Source organism: Puma concolor, chromosome E4, assembly GCF_028749965.1.
Source record: "Puma concolor isolate L17-30 chromosome E4, mPumCon1.1.hap2, whole genome shotgun sequence".
Taxonomy (NCBI): Eukaryota; Metazoa; Chordata; class Mammalia; order Carnivora; family Felidae; genus Puma; species Puma concolor.
The window spans coordinates 15,826,168-15,851,289 of NC_141683.1; the positions used below are offsets into that span (position 1 = coordinate 15,826,168).

Consider the following 25,122-nt stretch of genomic DNA (forward strand, 5'->3'; position numbering starts at 1 on the left):
CATCATTTTCACTCTTTTAAACAAATTCTCTCCTCAGGGCTTAGATGTGATCATTGCAATTTTGGATTTAAATTTCTCCGAAATTATAACGATGATGGATGTGAGCCCTGCCAGTGTAACCTCCACGGCTCAGTGCACAAGCTCTGTGATCCTCTTTCTGGGCAGTGTGAGTGCAAGAAAGAAGCCAGAGGACTTCAGTGTGACACCTGCAGAGAACACTTTTACGGGTTGGACATCCCCAGTTGTAAGGCCTGTGACTGTGACCTGGCCGGATCCCTCCCTGGAACTGTGTGTGATGCGAAGACAGGGCAGTGCCTGTGTAAGCCCAGGGTTGGAGGGAGGCAGTGCAATGAATGTTTGGAAGGATACTTCTTCCTCCAGCAAAATAATTCTTTCCTCTGTCTGCCTTGTAACTGTGATAAGACTGGGACAGTAAATGGCTCTCTGCTGTGTGACAAATCAACAGGACAATGTCCTTGCAAATTAGGAGTAACAGGTCTTCACTGTAATCAGTGTGAGCCTCACAGGTACAATTTGACCAGTGGCAATTTTCAAGGCTGCCAGATGTGTGAGTGTGACTCCTTGGGGACATTACCTGGGACCACTTGCGACCCAATCAGTGGCCAGTGCCTGTGTTTGCCTAATCGTCAAGGAAGAAGGTGTAATCAGTGTCGACCAGGTAAGAGAGAAATGTGTTGCCTTTTCAGTGCACAATGACTCTCCTTTCATTATCCCATATTGGATGATTCCTCTTTATTTTGGGGTTGTAACATCTAAAAAATTTACTTGCAACAACACTGATGTGTTTATATTATCATCAAACACAGATGTAACTATTTAATGTGTTCAAGATTATTCAGTGTATCTGTGTTGCTATCTATATTTGGGATGACCTTTTAGAAGAATCCCAGCCAATCAGACATTTTATAATTGAGAGTTACTTATATTTAATTTCTCAACTAGAAGTAAATCCCCTTCTAATAACTGAAAAATAATCTAAACTAATAAAAGCAAGAACAAATTTTGCTTCCCAGAGAAAGGAAAACTTGACTTAATTATCCATACCATGCCAAATATTCAGACAATGAACTGATTTTCTGAATAAAGCTGACCAAATATTTTTACTAAATGGGCTACATGTTCTGGCATCACGAAGGAGCATCTAGAATTATTTTTTAATGACATCACATTAATAAAATAGGCTACTGTTTAGTCCCACTGTACCTTTCTTTTTACGTGTTTGCCAACTGGGAGAAAGATGGACCCTATCCATGGCTTTCTCCTTGCCTCTACATGATCTAACCAAAACAATATACTTGCTTCATAATAAAGCCAGTATCATGTCATGATAAATATACATGTTTTAGTCATTTAACAGCTGTGCTAAGGTTCTGTCTACCCAATCAGTTCTGAGTTTTCTGAGCCTGTGAAAAAGAACATGGTGCCAAGCAAAAGGGAGATTTGCCTGCCAGAAATAGGTAGGATGGAAATCCTGTTTTACAGGACAAGGAGTCCAGATTAGGGGAATGGAACCATACCTTTCCTTTCACATTGGCCAGTGAGACAAGTAAATCCAAAGGGACAGGATGGAATTGATGAACAGTTCATTCTTTGTGAGACGTAAGTATCAGAAAATAATTTGAACCAGCTTCGACATAATTGGGGGCTATATTATCACTGGCTGTCCCATAAAACCTGATATGGAACAATGCAGTCAGGACTCAGGAACTAGAAATCTCACACTGATATATATCCATTAATTCAATCATTCATTCCCATATTGATATTCTCTCTCTCTCTCTCTCTCTCTCTCTTTCTCTCTTTCTCTCTCTCTTTGTAGAAGGACACACTCTGCGGGTCTCTCCCTCTCTGCATGGTTAAGTGTCTACCTCATTACCATTCTAGCAATACAGAGAGACTTATTAGCTACTTTGTGGTTACAATTCAAGAAGGATATTCTAACTGACTCAGTTTTGTTAGGGTGGCTATGTCTGAGCCAATACATTAAGGCCAGGAGTGTCAGGATCACATAAAAGAAGCATGGCTTCTAGGGGGCACTATTTCAGGTAGGAGCAATGTGGTAAGTATCTCAGAAAACAGGAATATTACTGAGAGCTGTGTGGATGGCCCGTGTGAAAGCTATAATACCTTGCACTCTTTCGGCTTCTGAATCATCTTTCCAAATTTGCAATCACTTTTTTTTATATATGCTAAGATGAAACTTTTCTTTTACTATTTATTAATATCTCTAATTTTGGAAATATGGTACTCAGTCTCCTACACAAACAACCATCATTTATTTAAAAAAAAAAAAGCCAAAGCTAATAGATCAAATGTTATATCCTGTTGAGTGATTAGCTATTGTAAAGCTTATTGAGTGTTTTGCTCTTAGGATATAGCTGTGCAACAGAACTAGACATCAGCTGGCTTAAGTCGGAATGGGAGGATCAGGGGTTCAGATCCTCCTGAAGTCCATATATTCAGTAGCAAAACAAAAACAAAACAGCCCCCCCAAACAAAAACAAAACAAAACAACAACAACAACAAAAATGATTTCTTGAGTATAGTTCTATTGGAGGATTTTGATGCCTAGAAATTCCTAAGAGATTCCTATGAAACTAATGAAAGGCAAATTTTTCAAGAAAGGAAATCCAATGAAAGCATATTATATAGCATAACTGTGAAGTAGATTTCTGTACTCATATAGTCAATCTCTGAATATTGATTTAACCAAATAGAGGGATTATTGAGGAAGGATATAAGGAGTTGAATACTTATCCTCTAATTTGGAAAGACAATAATCTAAATTTTCAAAGTTGAGATGGAACAATATATATATGTTGTTGAGAACATATATATGTATATATATGTTATTGAGAAATATTGTTATGCATATATATGTGTGTGTGTGTGTGTGTGTGTGTATATATATATATATATATATATATATATGTTATTGAGAAATACAGAAATAAAAGCCAGAAGAAACATCTAAGACTGTTGAAGGTGATTGTTCTGGGCAGGGAGATTCCTGGGAGAAGGATGGAGCAGTGGACCGATAAGCTGTGAGCCTTTAAATTCTATTTGAGTTTTAAAACGATCTGCATATAAATTTTGATAAAAATACAAATCAAATTTAAACATTAAAATATTAGAAACTCATACGTAATCTTTTTTCTTTCCCCTGATGGTCTCCTCTGGCCCCTTTCTTTTATGCTATTTATTTATAGTGTTGGTTTTCTAGGAGCATAATACCTTACTGGCTACTTCCCTAAGCACGGTTGTCACAAAACTTCTCTCCAAAGGTTCATGGCAAATTGTCTTCTCTCTTAAGGAAAATGTAGAATGGAGATCATCATCGTTAATGAAAATAATTATTATATTTAAAACATTCTTGTATTTTATGTATTTGTGTAGTTGATAATTTCCCTTGTTAGAGTTTCAATGTCTTGAGAGCAAGGATTATTTTATTCAACTCATGTAGCCACGGTACTAGTGTAGTTCCTTGTATGTTGCATGCATTCAGTAAATGGTTTGTTTAATTGAAGACACAGAAATAATCAGGAGTTTTAACAAGGGTATTTGTGTTAGGGTTCTCCAGAGAAACAGAACCAATAGGAGATGTGTATATATATATATATCAGCTGTACTGAGAATTTCCTTTACACATCTCCTTTGCTGGATACCATTTCCTGAATCTGATGTGTTCTTTTTTCTTATGTTATATGTGTATTTGGTAGAGAACACACTTCAGTAGTTTGTGAGGAAGGGTATAGGGAAGAAGTAGTTTGTTTGTGTTTTTAGAATTTTGAATGTCTGAAATTAACTTTATTCCACACTCATAACTATCTGAAATTCTACCACTGTATAGAATCATTTTCACTCAACAAATTTATTTCAACATTTTACTCTTGCAATGTCAATTAGGTTACTCTTTTCTTTTCTTTTCTTTTCTTTTCTTTTCTTTTCTTTTCTTTTCTTTTCTTCTTTCCTTTCCTTTCCTTTTCTTTCTTATATTCTAGAAGCATCTACCCTTTCTACATCCCTTATTTCTGAAAATTTCATGGTGACATGCTTTTGTTAAATAATTTTTCTGAGCACTCAGTGGGCCCTTATTTCTGTAGATTAGTGTTCTTATATCCTGAGAAAATCTATAAAATACCTTTATCACAACACCTGGACTAGCGTGTGACCAAACAACTGAGCAACACCGAGCCTACCCAAGTTGACACATAAAATCATCTATCACAGGCAGCCTTCTCTATGATCCCTGCATTTACTCTAGCGCTTTGTCCCTGCACCTGTTGACCGCAAACACTCTTTGGTTTAACTTCTAAAGAGAAAACTCATTGTCTTCTCTCACAATTCAAGAGGGAAAATCTTCTGGTTGGGGAGGAGACTCACTGCCCCTCACACCTGACTTCAGATATGTCTGGAGCCTCTTTTTCTAGAGTTATACAGCCTGAATCAGTCAGCTTACTGTTGGTCACTCCACTGCAAGTGCTTAGCTTTTACTTACAGACCTCTGCCATTCACCTCCATTTCCTCTTCTCTCTTTCTTTTATCTCATTTTTGGGGACTTGGGAAGGGAAAAGTTTGATTCTGCTTAACTGAAATGTTTCCCTGGTAGGTTCTCGTGATCTGCCCTGGTGATCTTTTCAGCCAAATCCTTGCAGCTCCCCTCAGATTCCTCTCTGTTTCCACAACCGTTGTCTCTTCTATCAGAATCAGTCCTGTTGCTTTTACCTTCAAATAGATCTAGAATCAGACCACTTTTTACCCGCCCCCGCCCCCATCCATTTTCATCTTTCTCCTGGACTAGCCGACAAGCCTCCTAAACTTCCTTTCTCCTCTTTATTCTTCTCCAGTCACTTCTCTTTTTAAAAAAATTTTTTTTCCAACGTTTATTTATTTTTGGGACAGAGAGAGACAGAGCATGAACGGGGGAGGGGCAGAGAGAGAGAGGGAGACACAGAATCGGAAACAGGCTCCAGGCTCTGAGCCATCAGCCCAGAGCCTGACGCGGGGCTCGAACTCACGGACCGCGAGATCGTGACCTTGCTGAAGTCGGACGCTTAACCGACTGCGCCACCCAGGCGCCCCCAGTCACTTCTCAATATGCAGCCAAAGGGACGCTGTGCAAACTGTAGTCCGACCGCATCAGTCTGTCCTGAATCGTCTTCCCATCACCGTGGGTATAAACACGGCCTGCGTGAACTGGAATGTCCATGATCTTTCTCTAACCTTGTTTCCACAAGTCTTTACATCGTTTCTTTCTCTCCAGCCTCCAAGTCTAACTGCTGTTCCTCATGTTGTTCAGTGCTCTATCCCAGGCACATAGGGCAGTATCTCCCTGGTGGGTACTCCATCTGTGTTTCCCCAATTGATACTTACATTAAAAATTACCCTAGTGGCATATGTTCTTTTTCGGCAGGGGCATAGTGCAAGTATGTGAGTGTGCTCCTTTGAAAACATACAGAGAGGATGTGGTTTTTACCTTACGCAAGGAAGGAAAGAAAACAGTGGTCTAAGTATCTAATGGATTTTTTTTTTTTTTTTTTTTTTTTTTTTTGCAAAACAGCATATTCTGTGCACATGGGTGTAGCATATGGAAAGGTCCTAATGTGTTTGTGGACCTCTTGTTTTGTTTTGTTTTGTTTTGTTTTTTGGTCCTACATTCTAGCTTCAGAAACTACTTTGAATTTTGTTTTCCAGTTTTATTGTCTCTTGCTGTGAAATTTACATTGAGGGAGAGAACGCTTATCCTGAAGTATCTTTATCATAAATGGATGTTTCACAGTAGCCAACTCTGCAGTACACACATTAAAATGCACTACTGCAATCTGAAGCTTTCTTTCTCCTTCTTTAAACACATCTGAGAGACCTAGATTACATACCACAGGGGAGAAGCTCCACACGGGTGCTTTGAGTGGTGGAGGGGGAAGTAAGGGGTAGGAGGGGTGAACTGGCAAGCCTAAGGACTTCTGCCTGCCTTTTTCATCTGTGGTTGTAAATATTACTGGCCCCTACTAGATTACTGCCCATAGATTCTTGTTCCACTTTCTTAAAAAACATTATTAAGGAAGGTGCATATAATGAAACCTCATGTATTATTAACCTAACCTTACTATGAATGTACAAGGAATAGGCTTAATTCAACTAAAATTTATAGGCAATTTGTTAAAGCAGCAGTGCACATTAGAAGGTACATTAGAGCCACATTGGTTTTAATATGCCATTCAATAACTTGAACAGAGGTTAAAAATGCTGCTTAACCTCCATTAAGTATTTTAAAAATGCTTTAATTTAAAATTATTTGGAGTGTGTGTACATATATGAATGTACACATACCCACACTAATAAATATAGCACTAAATATGTTTTCCCAGTTCGTTTTTTCAGTGCTGGATGACCTCGTAACGTTCAGCAGCAAGCACTTAATCAGAGGCTAGGCCGAAAAATGCAGGGAAGGATGTCAAGGCATCCTGAGCCAGTGACCCGCCCTTGTCCTTGAGAACCAGAGGCAGAGAGGGTTTATTGAGGACTCTGCAGCTCTGGAATAAAATAAAGGCTAATTTATAATGGAAACAGCTTCATATGACATGTTTTGTGCTAATAGGACAATTCCTCATGCTTCCCTCTGATATTTACTTTTAGTTTTGTTTTATAATTCATACAGACTATTAGAAACTAAAACAAAGTATCTTGTTTCATTAAGAAGCATATCATCTTTGTTAAGTAATGAGCTCATAAACCAGAATTGCATGTAAGACACTACCAATGGAATTGGAATTAGATGGCTGATATTCCATTAAAAATCAGTGTATCAAAGCTGAGATCCGGATATGCCACATGTCCTCGTGTTTGGTGAAACAGTTTTGCAGATTAACGTGTTTTTCACAAAGAGACCTGAGTCTCAGGATAAGAGCTTCTTCCTTCATAAACCACCAGAAAAGAATCTTGTCATGAGCAATATGGACCATAATCTCAGGCACATCTGTAGAGGAAAAAAAAGCACATTGACAAGTCATTATTTAAAGTTTAATTTAGGAAAATCCCACTTTCATAGAAAATTGGCTCATAAAAATGGCAATGGTGATAATAGATAATATTTACTGAGTGTCTACTGTTTGCCAGACCCTGTAATAGGGTTTTATCTGAAAAGTCCCATTTAATATGCACCGTATTTATATGCTGGAAGGACCAGTATTTTCCCACTTTATAGTCAGGAAAATGATTCTAATTAAGTAGAAGAAATGTTTACAAATCCAGGTCCAATGGACCCTAGACTAGAGTCTGCACTCTGAAAGAGTAAAACATTTTTCTGAATAATTGTATATTTGTCATAATCAACCACTCAATAAATATCTGAGTGTGAGTTAAAAGAGGTACCCTTACAAGTGTTTGTAATGTTCCCTCACCCTCAAGCTCATCCCCATCCCCATCCCCATCTATGATTCTGGCTAACTGCTTTTAGGTCCTGGGAGATCTCTTGTTGTGTAGAATATGAATTATCATCATAAAATGAAAATTAATAGAGTTCTGAGAGGCGACTGTGATCAGATAATGAAGACTGGAACCGAGGGGTCTAGAATTGGGATGATCTCTGTGGACTAAGTTGGATACATTTCTGGGATGGTTGCAACGGCCTGGGAGGGCAACATTCGATAACCACTGAGACAGAAAAATGGGGGCAAAGAATGCAAAAGTGCTTCTGTGGATTGTGAGTACACATATCTATGTGTTATACTTTACAGGACACAATCAGAGCCTCCATTATTTATATTCATTGTTGTTATTGAATTTGATTTTTAAAGAATACACACATGAAAGCCCTTCATGGATATTCACATAAATAGGAAAACTCTAGGTTTTTCTAAAGCAGAAAAGTCCAATAGAATGTTTTCCCTTATATGAGCATGTTAGTATATTCTTTCTTCTAAGATGAGGAGACATAGTTTTTGACTGACATTTTCTTTCTCAAGTTCTTTTCCATCTTCTGATATGGCAAAGATTACATTTTAAATATATTGTGCATGATTCATATAACATTCCCTGCTATCCTTCCTGATAGGCGAGGCTACTTTGACCAATCATTATGGTCTCATGTTTATCGTGTTTCTTTAAAATGGTAAAGAGATCATCTCATATTTTAAGGGGTAACAGATATCTAACCAGCCAGCCACCCACCTACCCATGTAGCCATCTATCCATTTCATTCACATATCCATTGTTCCACTAATCATCTATTACATACATTACTGTGTACCAGGGGCTATGCTATTGTAAGATATACAATCATAAATATATTAAGGCATCATAGTTTTGTAGGAGGAAAGGCCCTGTATGTAAATATAACAGAGTGATAAGTGCAATGTTAGAAATATCCAATATAGAGAAGAAGTAAAGTGAAGGAACTGATACATACTTGAAGAATGGGGGATATGGAACACTTAGTTGAGAACATGATTCCTGAGCTGAGTTTTAAAAGTAAAAAGGAATTGGTAAAGTAGTCAAGGAATGTATAGCAGTCCAGGAGGAAAGAATAAGAGCAGAGGCTTTAAAACATCTAAACTAATTTGAGTTTTTAAAAACTTTTAAATAAGAAAATTATACCTTGGAATGAATAATATTAATATTTATTGATGCATTCATTGACATTTGGCCAACTCTGAATAATAACTTTAACATTTTTATATAATATTACCAAATGGAAGAAAATTATTGCTTTCATTTGAAAATTAGCATCGCTCTCTATACTTCATTCTGAAAACATTGGTTGTTAAAACCATTACTAAAAAAGTTTGTTGCTTTGTATACGTGAGCTACAAATTCCTCCCTAGACTCCTCGCTTAATACTATGTCCATTCTCTGGCTTAAGGTGAGAATTATTTCTTCTAAATGGCTTATAATTAGTGATTAGCCTCAGCTTTGCCCTCCTTTTCTGAATAAGGCCTAGGGGTTAAACTTGTTTTCTCTCTCCCATTTCAAGACCTTGGCAAAGCCTGGTTGTTCATGGTCCTCAGGAGGGACATTGGTAGGAAATGGGCTCTTCTTTAATGCCCAGGACAGTGCTGTGCTGTGCAAATAGCCACTACAGGAGATAATACCAGCTGCCTTGCTAATAACTTTGAACTCTAAGGATTCTGCAAGTCTTCTCCTGGATACAGCAACGGTATTTTATGATAGGGGTGACTTTTTGCTTTAACTGCATAACACATTGTTTTCCCCATCAGACTTGCCTTGTTTGGGGCCAGGGTTAGCCGAAATAAAACTGGGGAAATTCACAAACATAGTGGGCTGATTTTTGCTCTCTATGTGCAAACTCTCAGCACTAACTAATGTAAGGTAATAGTGTTGTCTTAATGACCGCACTTCAGAATGTGGTACAAAATCATTCATGGACAGAAATCTCCAAAAGATCAGTTAAAATGTTATGGCCATGAAGATGTGGAACGTGATGTGTGGAGTTAATGGAAGGAGATCAGAAATGTATTGAGGTAAAGAAAATTAAGGTCAGTTATCTTTAAGCTGTACTCAGGAGTTGAAGTTTAAGTAGGAGGGAAGGGAAAATGTTGTTTTCTATAGTTGGAAGCCATAAAAGGAGAGGTAATGGTCTAGAATTAGGCACATTCAGGTAAGGCAAGAAGTAATCATTGAGCAGGAAGGTACCTGAGTCATCCTAATTAGAACTGCTTAAAAATAGGACAAGTAAAATACTGGTGGGATTAACCTTTATAATCATGCTCCAGAGAGGAGGATGGGAATTAACCCCAAGACAAGTTTCAGTGCAGGCTTTTCCTTGAAGACCTACCTCCAGGTTGCAGCTTCCTTGGTTGTATGTGTGTTTCCACCCCGCCCCCATTTTTGTTCTTCTCTGCTTATATCTCTGATTTTTCTATGGCATTTTTTTTTCTTTCTAAAAGTTGGGCAATCCAATTTTCCACAACAAAATATACCCCCGTTGTATTTACAGATTTATCTAATAAATCATTTCTTGTAAAAATCATCCGTAATTGTTCTCGAATTCTCTGTGGCTTGAAGCTATTGCAATAAGTCCGAATTAATTCTACTTCTAAGTATCTGTGTTAATGGGTAATTTATCCAAATTGGAGAGTGGTTAGTACCTTCATGATGCCATCATCATGAATTTAAGGATGTAGGTAGCTTCACAGGAAGAAAAATACGTAGAATCACAGCCACAGTGGTCTTGGATTCAAAATAAAAACCTTTGAAGTGTGTGACTTTGATTATATGATGAATCATGTATGTGAATATATATATTAATTTACATAACTATATTTTGGAAACACAGAGAAGGCAAACTGCTGTCAGTGGATGCAAAAGAGCAAATGACATAATCTAGTTGTCAATTACTATAAAAATGATAGTATCAGTTCTTTCCTACTGGTTAGAATGGCACTGATTTTGAGTTTCTTCCTTTTCTTTGAGCACAATCTTTTCTGTTTGACTATTTCTGAAACTTTCTAAGAGAGAATAGTCTGGGCCTAGGAGAAGAAAAACAAACTGTTGATGGCCATGAGAGAATGGCTTGTTTTCAACCACAGCCTCAAATGAGATTTATAATATATTCCAATTACTTTTTGTTTTCCCCTATAGTATAGTAACACAAAATGGATTCACTTTGTGTTCATGTTCTTTCTCTCTTTGAGGTTCAGTGATATATACCCAAATTAGTGATCATGACAATTATACAAATCATTTTCATTTGTCAGAACTTTATTCATTAGAATCTTTCTGTAATCCCCCTCTCCCTTGTTACAATAAAATTCCTTGTAACATTATGCATGTGCTTGTGTGTGCATGTGCTTCTGTGCAAACATACACATACACACAACACCAAGAACCATCTCCCTCATACGCCTGCTCCATTATTCTAATGTCTAATGCCTTTCAACGTTTCTGACTATTGACTTCCACTTTCTGGGTCCGAGAAATTTTAAGTAATTTGAAAATGTTTTTAATCATATTTTTCTTTCTTTCCTTCTGCTATAAGAAACAAATATGGGGTTTACAATTAACCTGAATTTTGTGGATTTTTAAATATAGTACTTGTGGAAATTAATGCCTGTTTATAATTTGGTACGTGTGTGGTATAATCAAATGTTTAGGGAATGCCTACTTTGTGACAAGCACTGTACTGGGTACTGGGGAGGCAGTGGTGAATTTTTCAGATAAGGTTCTTGCCTTCACGGAGGTTACAATCTGGTGAAATGAGATTAATTATAATTTTCATGAGCACTCTAAAGTAAATAAACAAGATGCTATGAAGTTGTGACAGGCATATTTAAACTTTCCCAGGGTAGGTTACTCAAGGAAGTCACAAGACCTGATGGGCATAGGAGTGAACCAAGCAGAAAGGAAAGGTCAAAATCATTTCAGCAGACAGACATGCCAATAAAAAGGCCTTTAGGTGTCAAGAACAGGAAGAAGTATGACTGGAGCAGAATGAGTTGGGGATGAGCAGTGAAAGGAAGCTGAAGACAGAGGTGGGACCAGCCAGGACGACTGGAGGCTGCTTTGGGAATTTGGATTTTTTCCCTAAAGGGAATAGGAAGCCATCAAACAATTTTCAGTAGAGGAATGAGGCATCTAAACTACACTCTGAAAAACCTTCTTCCAGATACTCTATGAAATATAGATTGGGGGCTCCTGGGTGGCTTAGTAAGTTGAGCAGTTTATTCTTGATTTTGACTCTGCTCACGATCTCGTGGTTTGTGAGATTGACCCCTGCATTGGGCTCTGGGCTGACAGCGCTGAGCCTGCCTGGGATTCTCTTCCCCCCCTCCCCTGCTTTCTCTTTCCCTTTCACTCTCTCTCAAATAAGTTAATAAACATTAGAAAAAAGAATAGATTGGAGGGGGACCGGAGGGGGGCCATCAGATGAGACAGCCTCTGTAGTTGAGATGATTATATCTGCTATTTGTTGACTATTGTTTTAAGAAAGTTTGTTACCCTTTGCAACCTTCAGTGTTGTCATATGTGTGTGTGTGTGTGTGTGTGTGTGTGTGTGTGTGTGTGTATAATGGATGTAATAATAATACCTAAATTATTAGCATTGCTGTGGGAAGTGAGATAATGAATATAAGGCTCTTACCATTGCCTCTGTTTCATAGTATTTACTAAAATAAACTTAGTGGTGACTGTAACTAGGGAGACAGCCCTAAGGATGGAGAGTAGAAAGTTTAAAATTCCTGGGGTGCCAGGGTGGCTCAGTCAGTTGAGTGTCCAACTCAAGTCATGATCTCATGGTTCATGACATTGAGCCCTGCGTTGGGATCCTCTATCTCCCTCTCTCTCTCTGCCTTTCTCCCACTCACATTCATTCTCTCTCTCTCTCTCTCTCTCTCTCTCTCTCCCTCTCCCTCTCCCTCTCTCTCTCTCTCAAAATAAATAAACTTAAAAAAAAGAAAGTTTAAAATTCTTAGAAGACAGCATCCATAGGACTTGGTAAGTAGATAGATGTAGGGGTGGAGGGATGGGAAGGACTCAAGGGTTGCCAGTTTTAGCAAACTACAGAATGCTCAGTTAAAATTAAATTTTAGATAATCATAATTTTTTGATATAAGCACATGTCACATACTTTTACTATAAAGGCTCATTGTTTATCAGAAATTTACATTTAGACTGGCCGTCTTGTGTTTTTATCTGGGTCCCTTCCCAAAGATGTCTCAGGGCTGTAGGCTGAGCAGCTGAATAAATGGCGGCACTATTTGTGGGAATGGAGATATTACAGGAGGGCTAGTTTTTAGTGGAAAGATTGTGAAGTAGATTTTACATGCACTGAATTTTCATTGCCTGGGAGACACCCAGGTACAATGTAAATTATTTACTTGGCCCTTCTTTGGTTGTAACCGATACACTTGTTAAGAGCAGCTATAAACACATTTGTATCGGGAGTTGGGAAGTGCCACAATAGTGTTCTGGGTTTTGTGTAATCAAAACAGTATCTTTTACAGAAAAGACTGGATAGGAGCTATATATAAAAACTTTTTATTTCTTTATCTCCAGGTTTTTATATTTCTCCAGGCAATGCCACTGGCTGCCTGCCATGTTCATGCCATATAACAGGTGCAGTTCATCACATCTGCAATAGTCTAACTGGTCAGTGCACTTGCCAGGATGCTTCTGTTGCTGGGCAAAGTTGTGACCATTGTAAAGACCATTACTTTGGATTTGATCCTCAGACTGGAAGGTAAACATTTTTAATAATTAATGTTTAAGTATTTGTGTTGAATAATATTTGTAGTTAATTTTTCTCCTAACAGTGATTTTTTTGGTCAGTAGTTTTTTGTAAAAAGCAGTATTTTTAGTCCCTCTAGTTTGTTGATATATTTTTGACTCTTTGATGTCTGCACTTGTTGAACATAAGAGTAATCTTTGAATATTTCCTAGAGTTCCAATATATAGTTTGTTATATGTTGATACATAGTGTTAAGGTCTGGGAATATTTAGTTAAAATCATTTTCCCTCAAGGAACTTACAATTTGGATGGAGAAAAGAAGGTAAAGAGATATCCATAGAAATCAATGTGTGTGCGTGTGCGTACACACACACACACACACACACACACACACACACACAATATAAGAGCCAGGATACATAGCATATGTATGTATATCCCTTGTTCTACATGTCCCCTGAATTTATTGCTAACTTAATTATTAATTTACTTCATCCACTTATGTTTTCCTTGCTTTTCTAATTTAGGTTCAAAGACCAGATTAGAAACATAATTTTGTATTAAGTGATATGATTTTTTCCCCAGTGTGTAAATTACATTTTGAAAGTAAATTAACCACTTTTCAAAGTTACATGGTCTTTAATGTTCTACTTCCCATTCCCAGTATATCGGTGAGCATTTACTTTCATGCATTTGTGCTCATTGCTGTATTTTTGAAAATGTGCTGGAATGCCAATTCCATGTGTATTTTTTTTTGGTCTGGTCAGGTTATAAATTTGCCTCGGGTTGGGACTATATCCTTGAATTCTATGGCATTCGTATCTCCAAGCAACTAGCATTATGTTCTGTATACACCAATCAAAGCTGTTTCTCAGTGTGTGTGTGTGTGTGTGTGTGTGTGTGTGTGTGTGTGTGTGTGTGTGTTTATAAATATAATTGCTAATTAGTCAAGGGTTTGAGATTATCTGGGCTCTTTTCAACTCATTGCCCCCTGCTGCCTGCCTTTTGGCTGTTACACTCTTCATTAACACCTCGATTAGAGTGTGGACAGGGTGACAGGGTAAATTATTGAAAAAGAACTCAAAACTAGTGCATTTGGCTTTCTACTGAAATTCAGTGTGATTAAAAATCTTTAACATTATATTTAAAGTATTTATCAAAATAATTCTTGTTCTTATTACATATCTCTCAATTTTTTTTAATTCATGATGTTCCATTTCTGTTGCCATTGGAAGGAATATCATCTTGGTGGTCTGAGAGCATTAGTACTCTTTTCTACAAATATTAAATCACTCTGAATGAATATAGAAAGTACATGGTACAGTAAATGTTAAATAAAACGTATTACCAGGATTTTGACAGTAAAATTGGAGCCAATTATTGCACATACTTTCTCCTCTACATACTTTTTATTGAGAGGCCATCTCACATGTTCCCCAGTTGCAATTCTTAGTGGGTGTGTTTCACTCCTGGACACCTCTGTCTTTAGGTTTCTTATATTTTTCATAGTCTTTCTGACAACACTTAATTACCAGAGAAAAAGTACCTTCCCTAATCAACTCTCCTCCTTGGGATGCTCATGCATCTATGTCATTTTGTGCCAGTCTCTTACCCATTTCCCCTCTACTGATCTTCCTTGTTATTCTTCCCCGTGCTACCACCTTATTAATGGTCAGATTTCGAATGGTCTCAGCTTTTTCACTTAGCTTTATTTAAGTGAATTTCGGTTCCTTCATTACATGACTTATCTGCTCTTCAGTGTCCTTAGATTCAGGCTGACCTTTACCCTACTCTGCTTCTCTCTAGTTTATCTACCCATCCCACACTCCACCCCGGTAGAATTCAGGATCAAGACTTGCTTACAGGATAGTGTTCTATCACCTATCACTCTGAAGTAAGACTTGTTAACACTGAAGTTGAACTCCCTGGATTAAATCTGTTTAAAAAAACACATTTATTTATTTATTTATTTATTTATTTATTTATTTATTTATTTATTTATTTATTTATTTATTTATTTATTTATTTATTTTTGAAAGGGAGAGAGGCAGAGAGAGACAGTGCATGAACAGGGGAAGGCAGAGAGAGAGGGAGTGAGAGTCCCAAACAGGCGACACACTCAGCATGGAGCCTGACGTGGAGCTGGATCCCATGAACCATGAGATCATGACCTGAGCTGAAATCAAGAAGTGGAGGCTTAACTGACTGAGCCACCCAGGTGCCCCTAAAATTTGCATTTAAATGTTCACCAAAATTGATGAGGAACAGGGAGAGCCAAAAAATAGGTATAAAGTACATTACTATAAGGCGCTGAGGTTAAAATCAAGAAAGCAGAGCTCAGTAAAGTAAAAGCAATCAGTGCAGGTGGTAGTCTAGGAGAGAGCCTGAGTGTAAGAAGCCAGGTAGATTCTAAAGAACAAAAGATCCAGGGTAATTATGGGTTCAAAGTAAAAAGATTCGTGACACATTCTATATAAGTATAATTGTATGTCTTTACCTATCAGCTGAATTGTAATTATATCAAGTCAGATTCCGAACTACCTTTCAAAAATTACCAATTGTCCTCTGAAATGATACCGCTTTGCCTCCATCCTCATTGTTTTTATCTTCAGACGTCCATGTTTCCATTCATTGAGAACTTTCTCCAAGGGACGCCATTTTCCTCCTTGCTTCTCATTCATTCAGTTCCCATTCCAACATCCAATTTTCATGAGCACAACCAGAATTTTTTTTTTTTTTTGATCTCTTGGAACTTCTATACTTCTCATATTTTCCTAATTCCAGAAATGCTATTCTGTGAACACATCACATCTTTCCCAATCCTCTTGTCTCCAAATTCCCTCATAATTGGCTCCTACCTTTCCTCAAACCCATTGTCTGATACTCCTACTTAATTCTTTTGGTAGGCTCCATTCCTAACTTTCTCACCTTCTGCCCCCAGTAGGGAGTAAATGCCAATCCTAAGTAACCTGAGTGCTATTAAGAAAGAACTCTCTTTCTGCTGTACTGTGGGTCAGTTCCAGGGAGGATGACCCTGCTCTTTCCCTGAAGCTGGGAGGACTTGAAGACCATGTGCTTGTGCTGATTGGAACTGCTACCATGCATTTCATTCTCATTGCCTCACTTTCTACATATAAGTGATACCATACCATATTTGTTTTTCTCTCTCTGGCTTATTCCATTTAATGTAATGTCCTCTAGGTTCATCCATGTTGCTGTAAATAGCAGGATTTTCTTCTTTCTCATGGGTGAATAATATTCCAGTGTGTGTGTGTGTGTATGTGTATCACATCTTCTTTGTCTATTCATCCTTTGATGGACATTGAGTTCATTTCTATATCTTGGCTGCTGTGAATAATGCTGCAGTGAACATGCGGGTGCAGATATCTTTTCAAGATGCTGATTTTATTTACTTTGATATATACCTGGAAGTGGTATCTTATCATAAAGTCTTTTTAATTTGTTGAGGAACTCCTATACTGTTTTCCATAATTGCAGTACCAATTTACATTCCCACCAGGAATATACATGGGTTCCTTTTTCTCCACATCCTCACCAATACCTGTTACCTTTTGTCCTTTTGTCTTTTTGACAATAGCTATCATAACAGGTGTAAGGTGGTATCTCATGGTGGTTTTGATTTGCATTTCTCTGATGGTTAATGATGTTGAGCACCTTTTCATGTAGCTGTTGGTCATTTGTATGTCTCCTTTGAAAAAATGTCTTCTGTTCTTCGCTCATTTAAAAAAAATAATGTTTATTTTTGAGAGAGAGAAATATAGCGCGAGCAGGGGAGAGGCAAAGAGAGACACAGAATCTGAAGCAGGCTTCAGGCTCTGAGCTGTCAGCACAGAGTCCAATGCAAGGCTCAAACCTGCAAACTGCAAGATCACGACCTGACCTGAAGTCAGATGCTCAACCAACTGAGCCACCCAGGCGCCCCTCCTTTGCTCATTTTTAATTGGGTTCTTTTCCTTTCCCCTTTCCCCTTCCTTCCTTCCTTCCTTCCTCCCTCCCTCCCTCCTTCCCTCCCTCCTCCCCTCCCCTCCCTCCTTTCTTTCTTTCCTTCCACTGAATTGTATGAGTTTCTTATATATTTTGGATATTAATTCCTTTGCAGATGGTTTGCAAATATTTTCTCCCATTGTATAGGTGGCCTTTTCCTTCTGTTGCTTGTTTCCTTTGATGTGCATAGCTTTTTAGTTTGATGCAATTCCGTTTGTCTATTTTTGCTCGTTTCCTGTGCTTTGATGTCATATCCAAAAATCATTGCCCAGATCAACGTCAAGAAGCTTTAACCAATATTTTCATTTAGTAGGTTTACAATTTCCAGTGTTTTGCTGTCTTTAATCCATTTGGGCTGATTTTTGTATATGGTATAAGGGTCCAATTTCATTCTTCTGCATAAGAATATCCAGTTGTCCCAACATCATTTATGGAAGAGACAACCCAGTCCCCATTGTGTATGCATGACACTCTTACCAAAGATTGGTTGACCATATATGTGTAGATTTATTTCTGGGCTTTCTTTTCTGTTGCATTGGTCTATATGTCTGTTTATGTCATTAGCATACTGTTTTGATTATTATAGCTTTGTAATATCTTTTGAAATCAGGAAGTGTGATGCCTCCAATTTTGTTCGTATTGAACCTGTGCTTTACAATTTAAAGTAACCATGACACTTTCTATGCCTAAGAAAGACCAGAAAAGCCAGGTAACTGACTCATTTTGTATCCAAGTGGAAGACAGAGGAATTAGTCCCATGCAGTATATTCAAAAGATCAGGGAAATATGGGAGTAAAATTGATTTATGATTGCTTCTTATGACTCATGGTTTTTCAGTGTGCTAATTATTTTACTGCCCTCCCTATTTCTTTAAATTATGTATTCCTTTGGCCTCCAATTTCTTACCTCTGTGATTTGTCTTCTCTTTTCCTGATTATTTCTCTTCTATCCAACCCTCCAATTTACATATCTGTGTTTATGATTTCAGCCACTATATAATGTTAACGACTCTCTAATATATCAGCATCTATTCAGATTCCTGCCATGGGCTCTAGGCATATAGCTACCTGTGTCTCTGAGGTTTAAATTTGCACGTCTCTCATTCTTAACATAGCCAACACAGAACGAATTCTCTTTTATATTACTTTCCTACCAAAATAAAAATACAAGTCTCATGCCATCTCAGGCCATCTCATGCCATCATCATTTTGGTGAAGGGATATAAACCTTAAAATTCAAGTCACACTACCTATATGTGAGTAGGGCTCAGGCTGTTCTCAGATTGGACAGGATTGGCTCTGATATGGAGGACAGGCTGCCCTATAAAGAGCTATTGGAAACAAGAGCTACCATATATAATGTAGCTTCTCTGCAATGAATAGAAAGAATAAAGCTTCCCATGACCATTTGGGACCCAAGGAAATCAGTAGGATGTGTTCTTTGCTCAATCAGTCGTATGGAATGCCTGTGCTCTGAGCTGACCCTTCTCTTCCACTGATAAGTTTGACTGTCTCTTTTCACTTTAACAGTGATAATCGTTAGAGAAGAAATCTTCGGGCACAGAAGGTCATAGCAAAGGATATTTCAAAATATGACACTGAGAATTGCTTGAGTTTATACTTCTGCTCATCATTGAGAAGAGATAAAAATGGATTTTATTCTTTTTTATGTTTTCCATTCCTTTCCTGAATGATATTGAAATCTCTTTGTTGACTTCTGGTTGTTATTGTGTGTGTGTGTACACACACACACACACACACACACACACACACACACACACTAATGTTGACTCTTTTGAAAATGTGCACAAAGATGACTAAAATATATGCGGTTCCATTTAGTAGAAGGAACTTTGTTTCATGAAGGAAAACTTCAAATACATAGAGACATGCTGCATAGGAAAATACCTATTGATGGCCTGATGACAAAATTTTTTTCAAAAGAAGGAAAATTAACTAAAATCACTTGAATTTATTTTGAACTAGGTACTGTGGTAGATACTTGCAAATACACTTTTTTTTCACTAAATTACAATATTCTACAACATTGTAAGTGTTTTATTGTTACGCAAGGAAAAGATGCAAATGTCATTGGATCTCTTTATTGATTTAGAAAATAGATTGACTTCCTCATCTGCTTTTTCCAATTATATATTCAAGGGATCTTATTTAACCCTCCATGAAGTTCACACACACACCCCCCTCCCCTTCTTCAAGTTCTCTTTATGGTACACAGTTATGTCTGCTACATTTTTCTCTTGGCTTATTTTCTAGGCTTTTTGTATACTCCCAAGGACAAAATAAATAAAATAGGCCCTCACCCTAAAATGCAGCAACAAAAGCAAAAATCCGCCAAACACAACAATAACAAGCTGGAAAATCATTTGCTTGTTTTCATCCAAGTGGTTCATTCTTCAAAAGTTACCTATCACAAAAAGGGGGCAATATTTTAAAAAGCTGATCCAAGTGCAAAAATCACTCTGTTTACCTCTGACATATAAAGCAAACATGATTTAATCAGTATCGAAAACAATGAAGCAAAAAAAGTCTGCCCACTAAAAAAATCAATAAAGCAAAAAAAAAAAAAAAAAAAAAAAAAAAAAGCATATCGTATTTGTCTAAACCAAAAACAATGAGACAAAAATGGGCCACATTCAATTCATCTCAATTGGTAGTTGAGAGTCATATTTGACACACTATATGTACTCCCTGGTGCTGTCCTCAAGTTGACCTGTAAGTATGATTCTTCCTTCCCATGGCCAAGACTGCTCCGTTCATCTGGTGCACCACTGTTTTCCTTACATACCACCCACTTGTCACAGTCCCTCAAAATTTCTCCTCTAATGACTTCTCTGTGTGTTCTTTGGTTGTATTTTGTCTTTTTTAAGCCTCAAGGAGCTAGGAGCTAGAAGTATCACTACTGGTCTCTTACCAGCTGACACATACTGAACTGTAATTTACCTCAAGTGGTAGGAAATTTGCATCTAGGCTGGCCAGAGAACCTAAAGGCTCAGACTCCTAAAACATACGATGAAGTAAAACTCTTCTACGAGCAGATTATTTTTGGTTTTACTGCAAACATTCTCCGTTTGAACACTGAGGGATAGATTTGGTCTGTTAATCGTTTCACATGTGTCTTTCCAGTTGATCTCAACTGGTCTTTCTTTGAGAACCAGGTCAATGACTTCAAATGAAAGCAGATAATTTACTTGTCAACGTATATCCGTTCGTGGTGCGAGAGTGGGAATATTGGGGAATGTGCCTCACGGAGTCAAGCTCCACAGGGACGCTTTGTTGGGCAGCTGGCTGCTGTCTAGGGCTGTGGGAGTAAAAGGGCTATGCATCTCTGGTCATCTACAGTCTAGCCATGGTTTGCTCACAAAGCAGTGGCAGAGTACCCAGAAAGAGAGCAGATGTGTGCCAGGACACTTAAGGCCCACACTCGAGACTGTCACATGATTACTGTCGCCTTTTTCTATTGGCCAAAACAAGTCACAGGCCAACCCATATTTAGGAGTGGGGAAATAGATTCTACTTTTGGATGATGGAATTGTGCAGTTGGTTGCAAAGGGTCTTCATAAGAAGAGGGGTGAGGAATTGTGATCATTCTTTTCAGTCTTTCATGGCCACTAAACAATATATTTTTTCTTTAACATGGAGTCTGTATTATTCTCTAAGAAATGCCCATTTTTATAAATTAATAGCATTTATTCAGTGTTATTTAATGGGAATACCTCAGTGTTGGGCATCAGGGTATCTAGGGTCCAGTTATGACTTTTCCACTTGACCAAGTATATTGATTTCTTATTACTGCTGTAATACATTACTACAAATTTAGTGGCTTAAGGCAACATTACTCTATTCTCTTATAGTTCTGGAGGTCAGAAGTCCTAAATTAGTTTTACTGGCTAAAATCAAAGTGTCAGTAGGCCTATGTTTCTTTTGGACACTCTAGGAGAAAATCCACTTTCTTGCTTTTCCCAGTTTGAGAGGCCACCTACATTCCTTAGCTCATAGCTCCTTCCTTCATGTTCCAAACTAGCAGAATAATGTTTTCTCTCTTCTCTGACCTCTGCTTATGTTCTTCCAACTTTTCACTCTGGCTATCCCCTTCCTGGCTTCTTCCTATCACCTTATGATTACATTGGGTACTTTTAGATAATCCAGGATAATTTCTCCATCTCAAAATCCTTAATCCCTTCTGCAAGTTCCTTTTTACCAAGTAAGGTGTAACATATTCACAAGTTCCAGATATTAGGACTTGGACATTGCTGAGGGGTCTTAATTCAACCTATTGTACCAGAGTTCAGCAAACTATGGCCTGCAGGTGAGATCTGGCCTGCTATCTGTTTGTGGAAATAAAGCTTTATTAGAACACAGCAATATTCATTCTTTATGTATTGCCTAAGACTGCTTTCATACTACTAGAGAGGCAGAGATCACATGGCCCACAAAGCCTAAAATATTTACTATCCGTTTCTTTACACATAAAGATTGCTGACCCTGTAACCAGATTCACTGTCACCTTGGGCAAGTCACTTATTTCCACCAAGCATCATAAAATCATAGCTTCTTAGACTTGGAAAGAATCTTAAAGTAATTTTGGCTAAACTCTGCCCTATACATTTCTCTGCATAAATCACCTTTTCAGACTAACTGGTCACTCAGCTTCTGCTCAAAAACATGGAACTGAAAGTTCCTCTTTGTCTCATGAAGCAACTCATGTTTGTTTCAGACAACTCTAATTCTGAGAAACATAATTTCATCCCTGTAACTTTTTTTTGCCTAGTCTTATTTATGCCTTCTGGGGCCACAGAGAATAAGTATAATCTCTCTTCTACCTGAAAACACTAAGAATTTGAATCTCTTATCATACCTCCAAGTTATTATGCTCCTATAATGCAGAGGTTAAGGAAAGTGACACTAGAGTTTCTTCTAGATGTCAACATGTATGATATTATTAATGTAGTGAATGTTCTGAGGTTTTATTTCTTTACAATATTTGTTTTGGTGACTGATATGTGAGACAATCTCTGCTCTCTGCGATTAGGTAGAATGTCAACAAAGGGGAAAGGGGTAGGGGTCTCAGATGTAGAACCCTGCTAAGCAAGCTCTTCTCTAAATGACAGGAATGCCACCTCCTTGGACTCAGATGTCATTGTTGCCTGGATGCAAAAGAGTCATTGCCCAGGTTTAGTCATGATGAGTCCCTTTATCTGTGCCTGGGAAGGCTTCACCAGAGAGGGTAGACTGGCTACTGTTAACTCCTCCCTTCTAGATGAGACAATACTATTCTCACTTCCTCTCCAATAAGCCATGTGAGTCTGGTTTTCAGTTCACACAAGAAGCATCTCCGAGCCCCCCACCCCTCTCCTGTAACTCTGATTCCAGTTCCAAAAGAATCCAATGCTATTAGTAGGCTGTGACAAAAACAAACAAACAAAACTAAGAACCTCAGCGAGCCACAGTTCCGCTGCAAAGAGGAAATATAATCTCAACGAGCGGAAAACCAACCTCCTCTAGAGGGCACTCTAGTACTCACGGGATCCTGAACCAGAGGACTGAATGGAGAACTCTGCTGGCCTTAAGGTGTCAAAGCTTAGGCCAGTCTTTTATTTATTTATTTATTTATTTATTTATTTATTTATTTATTTATTTTTTAAATTTTTTTTTAATTTTTTAAAATTCACATCCAAATTAGTTAGCATATAGTGAAACAATGATTTCAGGAGTAGATTCCTTAATGCCCCTTACCCATTTAGCCCATCCCCCCTCCCACAACCCCTCCAGCAGCCCTCAGTTCTCCATATTTATGAGTCTCTTATGTTTCGCACCCCTCCCTGTTTTTATATTATTTTTGTTTCCCTTCCCTTACGTTCATCTGTTTTGTCTCTTAAAGTCCTCATAGGAGTGAAGTCGTATGATTTTTGTCTTAGTCAGTCAAAGCTTAGGCCAATCTTGAAGAAAGCATTCCCTTCCTTGGGGGAGAAGTTAGCTGGGGGGACAGCTAAGCTGATCAAAAAGGCCTCGAAAGAGCTAAATTGTTCTTAGAGCTACGTGTCACATTTGATTTATCTGTGGTGTCCTATTCCGAGTCTAAAGCTTTCCTAGTGCTTTTTTCATTCATTTATTCAACAATATTTATTTATTGAACCTTTACTGTGTGCAAGTCTTTGTGCTAGGGACTGATGGAAACGTTGGCCAATTTCTCCAGATTAAAGTCTCCTTAACATTTCTTTCTGTTTTATTCATTAATAATCATTAACAACCCTTGTCTACAATCCCTCAGCAATTTGAGGTTTCTTCTTCATCCATTCTTTGTGTCAAATGGTGTCCCCATCACACCTGTCAGCAAATTAGAAAACCGGAAGTAACTCTGTGCCCTTCTTTGCTTCTCTTTTTCTTTTTTTTAATTTTTTTTTTCAACGTTTATTTTTTTGGGGACAGAGAGAGACAGAGCGTGAACGGGGGAGGGGCAGAGAGAGAGGGAGACACAGAATCGGAAACAGGCTCCAGGCTCCGAGCCATCAGCCCAGAGCCTGACGCGGGGCTCGAACTCACGGACCGCGAGATCGTGACCTTGCTGAAGTCGGACGCTTGACCGACTGCGCCACCCAGGCGCCCCTTTGCTTCTCTTTTCAATGTCTGCCTCATCCTCCTGATTTTAGTTACTCAACATTTCTTAAATCTCTCTCTCTCTCTCCTTTCCGTTGCTCCTTACCACTGTCACTGTTGCACCTTTTCTGGCAATATCTTGCCTCTGCTTAGCTTTCTCAGTTAGTTTTGTCTGGTACCCCTCCCATTCTGAATTTTATCCCCAAATTTTGACTTGCTTATAACCTCATACCCTCTCCTGATGTTTCCCTTTTCTCTCTCTTTTGTCCCTCTCTGTCTTGCCTGGCATATTCCTATTCAACTTTTAATATTCAGCTCAAACATCTCTTCCAAGATTCCTTCTTTTTTTCTTTTTTGAAGTTTATTCACTCTGAGGGAGAGTGAGAGAGAGAGCATGAGCAGGAGAGGGGCAGAGAGAGAGGGAGAGAGATAGAAAATCCCAAGCATGCTCTGCACCGCCAGCGTGAAGCCTAATGTGGAACTTGAACCCACAAATTGCGAGACCATGACCTGAACTGAAACCAAGAGTCAGATGCTTAAATGACTAAGCCACCCAAGCTCCCCCAAGATGCCTTCTTAATATTCCTTTCTCTGTCCCTTTCCCTCCTGCCAGACTAACTAGTTTTGTCCTTTTCTGTGCCCACAGAGTCTGCATATATCTTTATTAAGGCTGTATTTTATCTTTCTTGCTGGACTATGAGCTCTTTGAAGACAGGGACAACTCTATCTTTTTCCTCTTTATGTCCTCAGTGTCTCTTCCAGTCATAGAACATAATTGGACCTCAATGAATACTATTTATGTCAATCAATATGTATAAAAACATTTGATGGTACCCATGAGTTGAATCCCCCGATAGAACAGAGGTGTTCAAAGAGAAATGTCAGTAAAGTGATCTATATCCTGGAATACATCCTTGGACCTCCTAGTATAGCTCTCTTTTAGATGATGAAGCTTCTGACAATGAAATGCGTCATTGAAATACACTCCTTTATTAATAGTGATGTTTTGAAATAATAATAAGTAGGATAGCTCTTCCTCTTACTATTTGCACAACTGGACTAAGTTCTGTGGAAAGGAAAATATATGAGGTTTGTGATTTAAGGAACAGAGGCCAATTAACTTATTTCCCACTGTACTCAGTAAACGCTGAGTTACATAAAGGCCCAAACAGAACTGTAATAGCAGAGTGCTGGCAGAGATTAGCGATGCTTTACTCCTGTTTTGTTTACCATAATGAACTGGTCAATAAACATCACAAATTGTTTATCTATATAAATCTTGACAGATTACTCTTTATG

At 38.1% G+C, this 25,122-nt stretch overlaps 1 protein-coding gene across 3 annotated transcripts in view; it reads left to right on the plus strand.

Moving 5' to 3' along the window:
* The window catches only part of USH2A (usherin), a 734,839-nt gene that overhangs the window by 157,497 nt on the left and 552,220 nt on the right, over nucleotides 1–25,122 (plus strand). For all 3 annotated transcript variants that reach the window (XM_025927811.2, XM_086694483.1, XM_086694484.1), the window contains exons 13-14: nucleotides 38–679; nucleotides 13,033–13,216. In XM_025927811.2, the coding sequence (XP_025783596.2) occupies nucleotides 38–679; nucleotides 13,033–13,216 (826 nt within the window). The remainder of the gene's footprint in view (nucleotides 1–37; nucleotides 680–13,032; nucleotides 13,217–25,122) is intronic.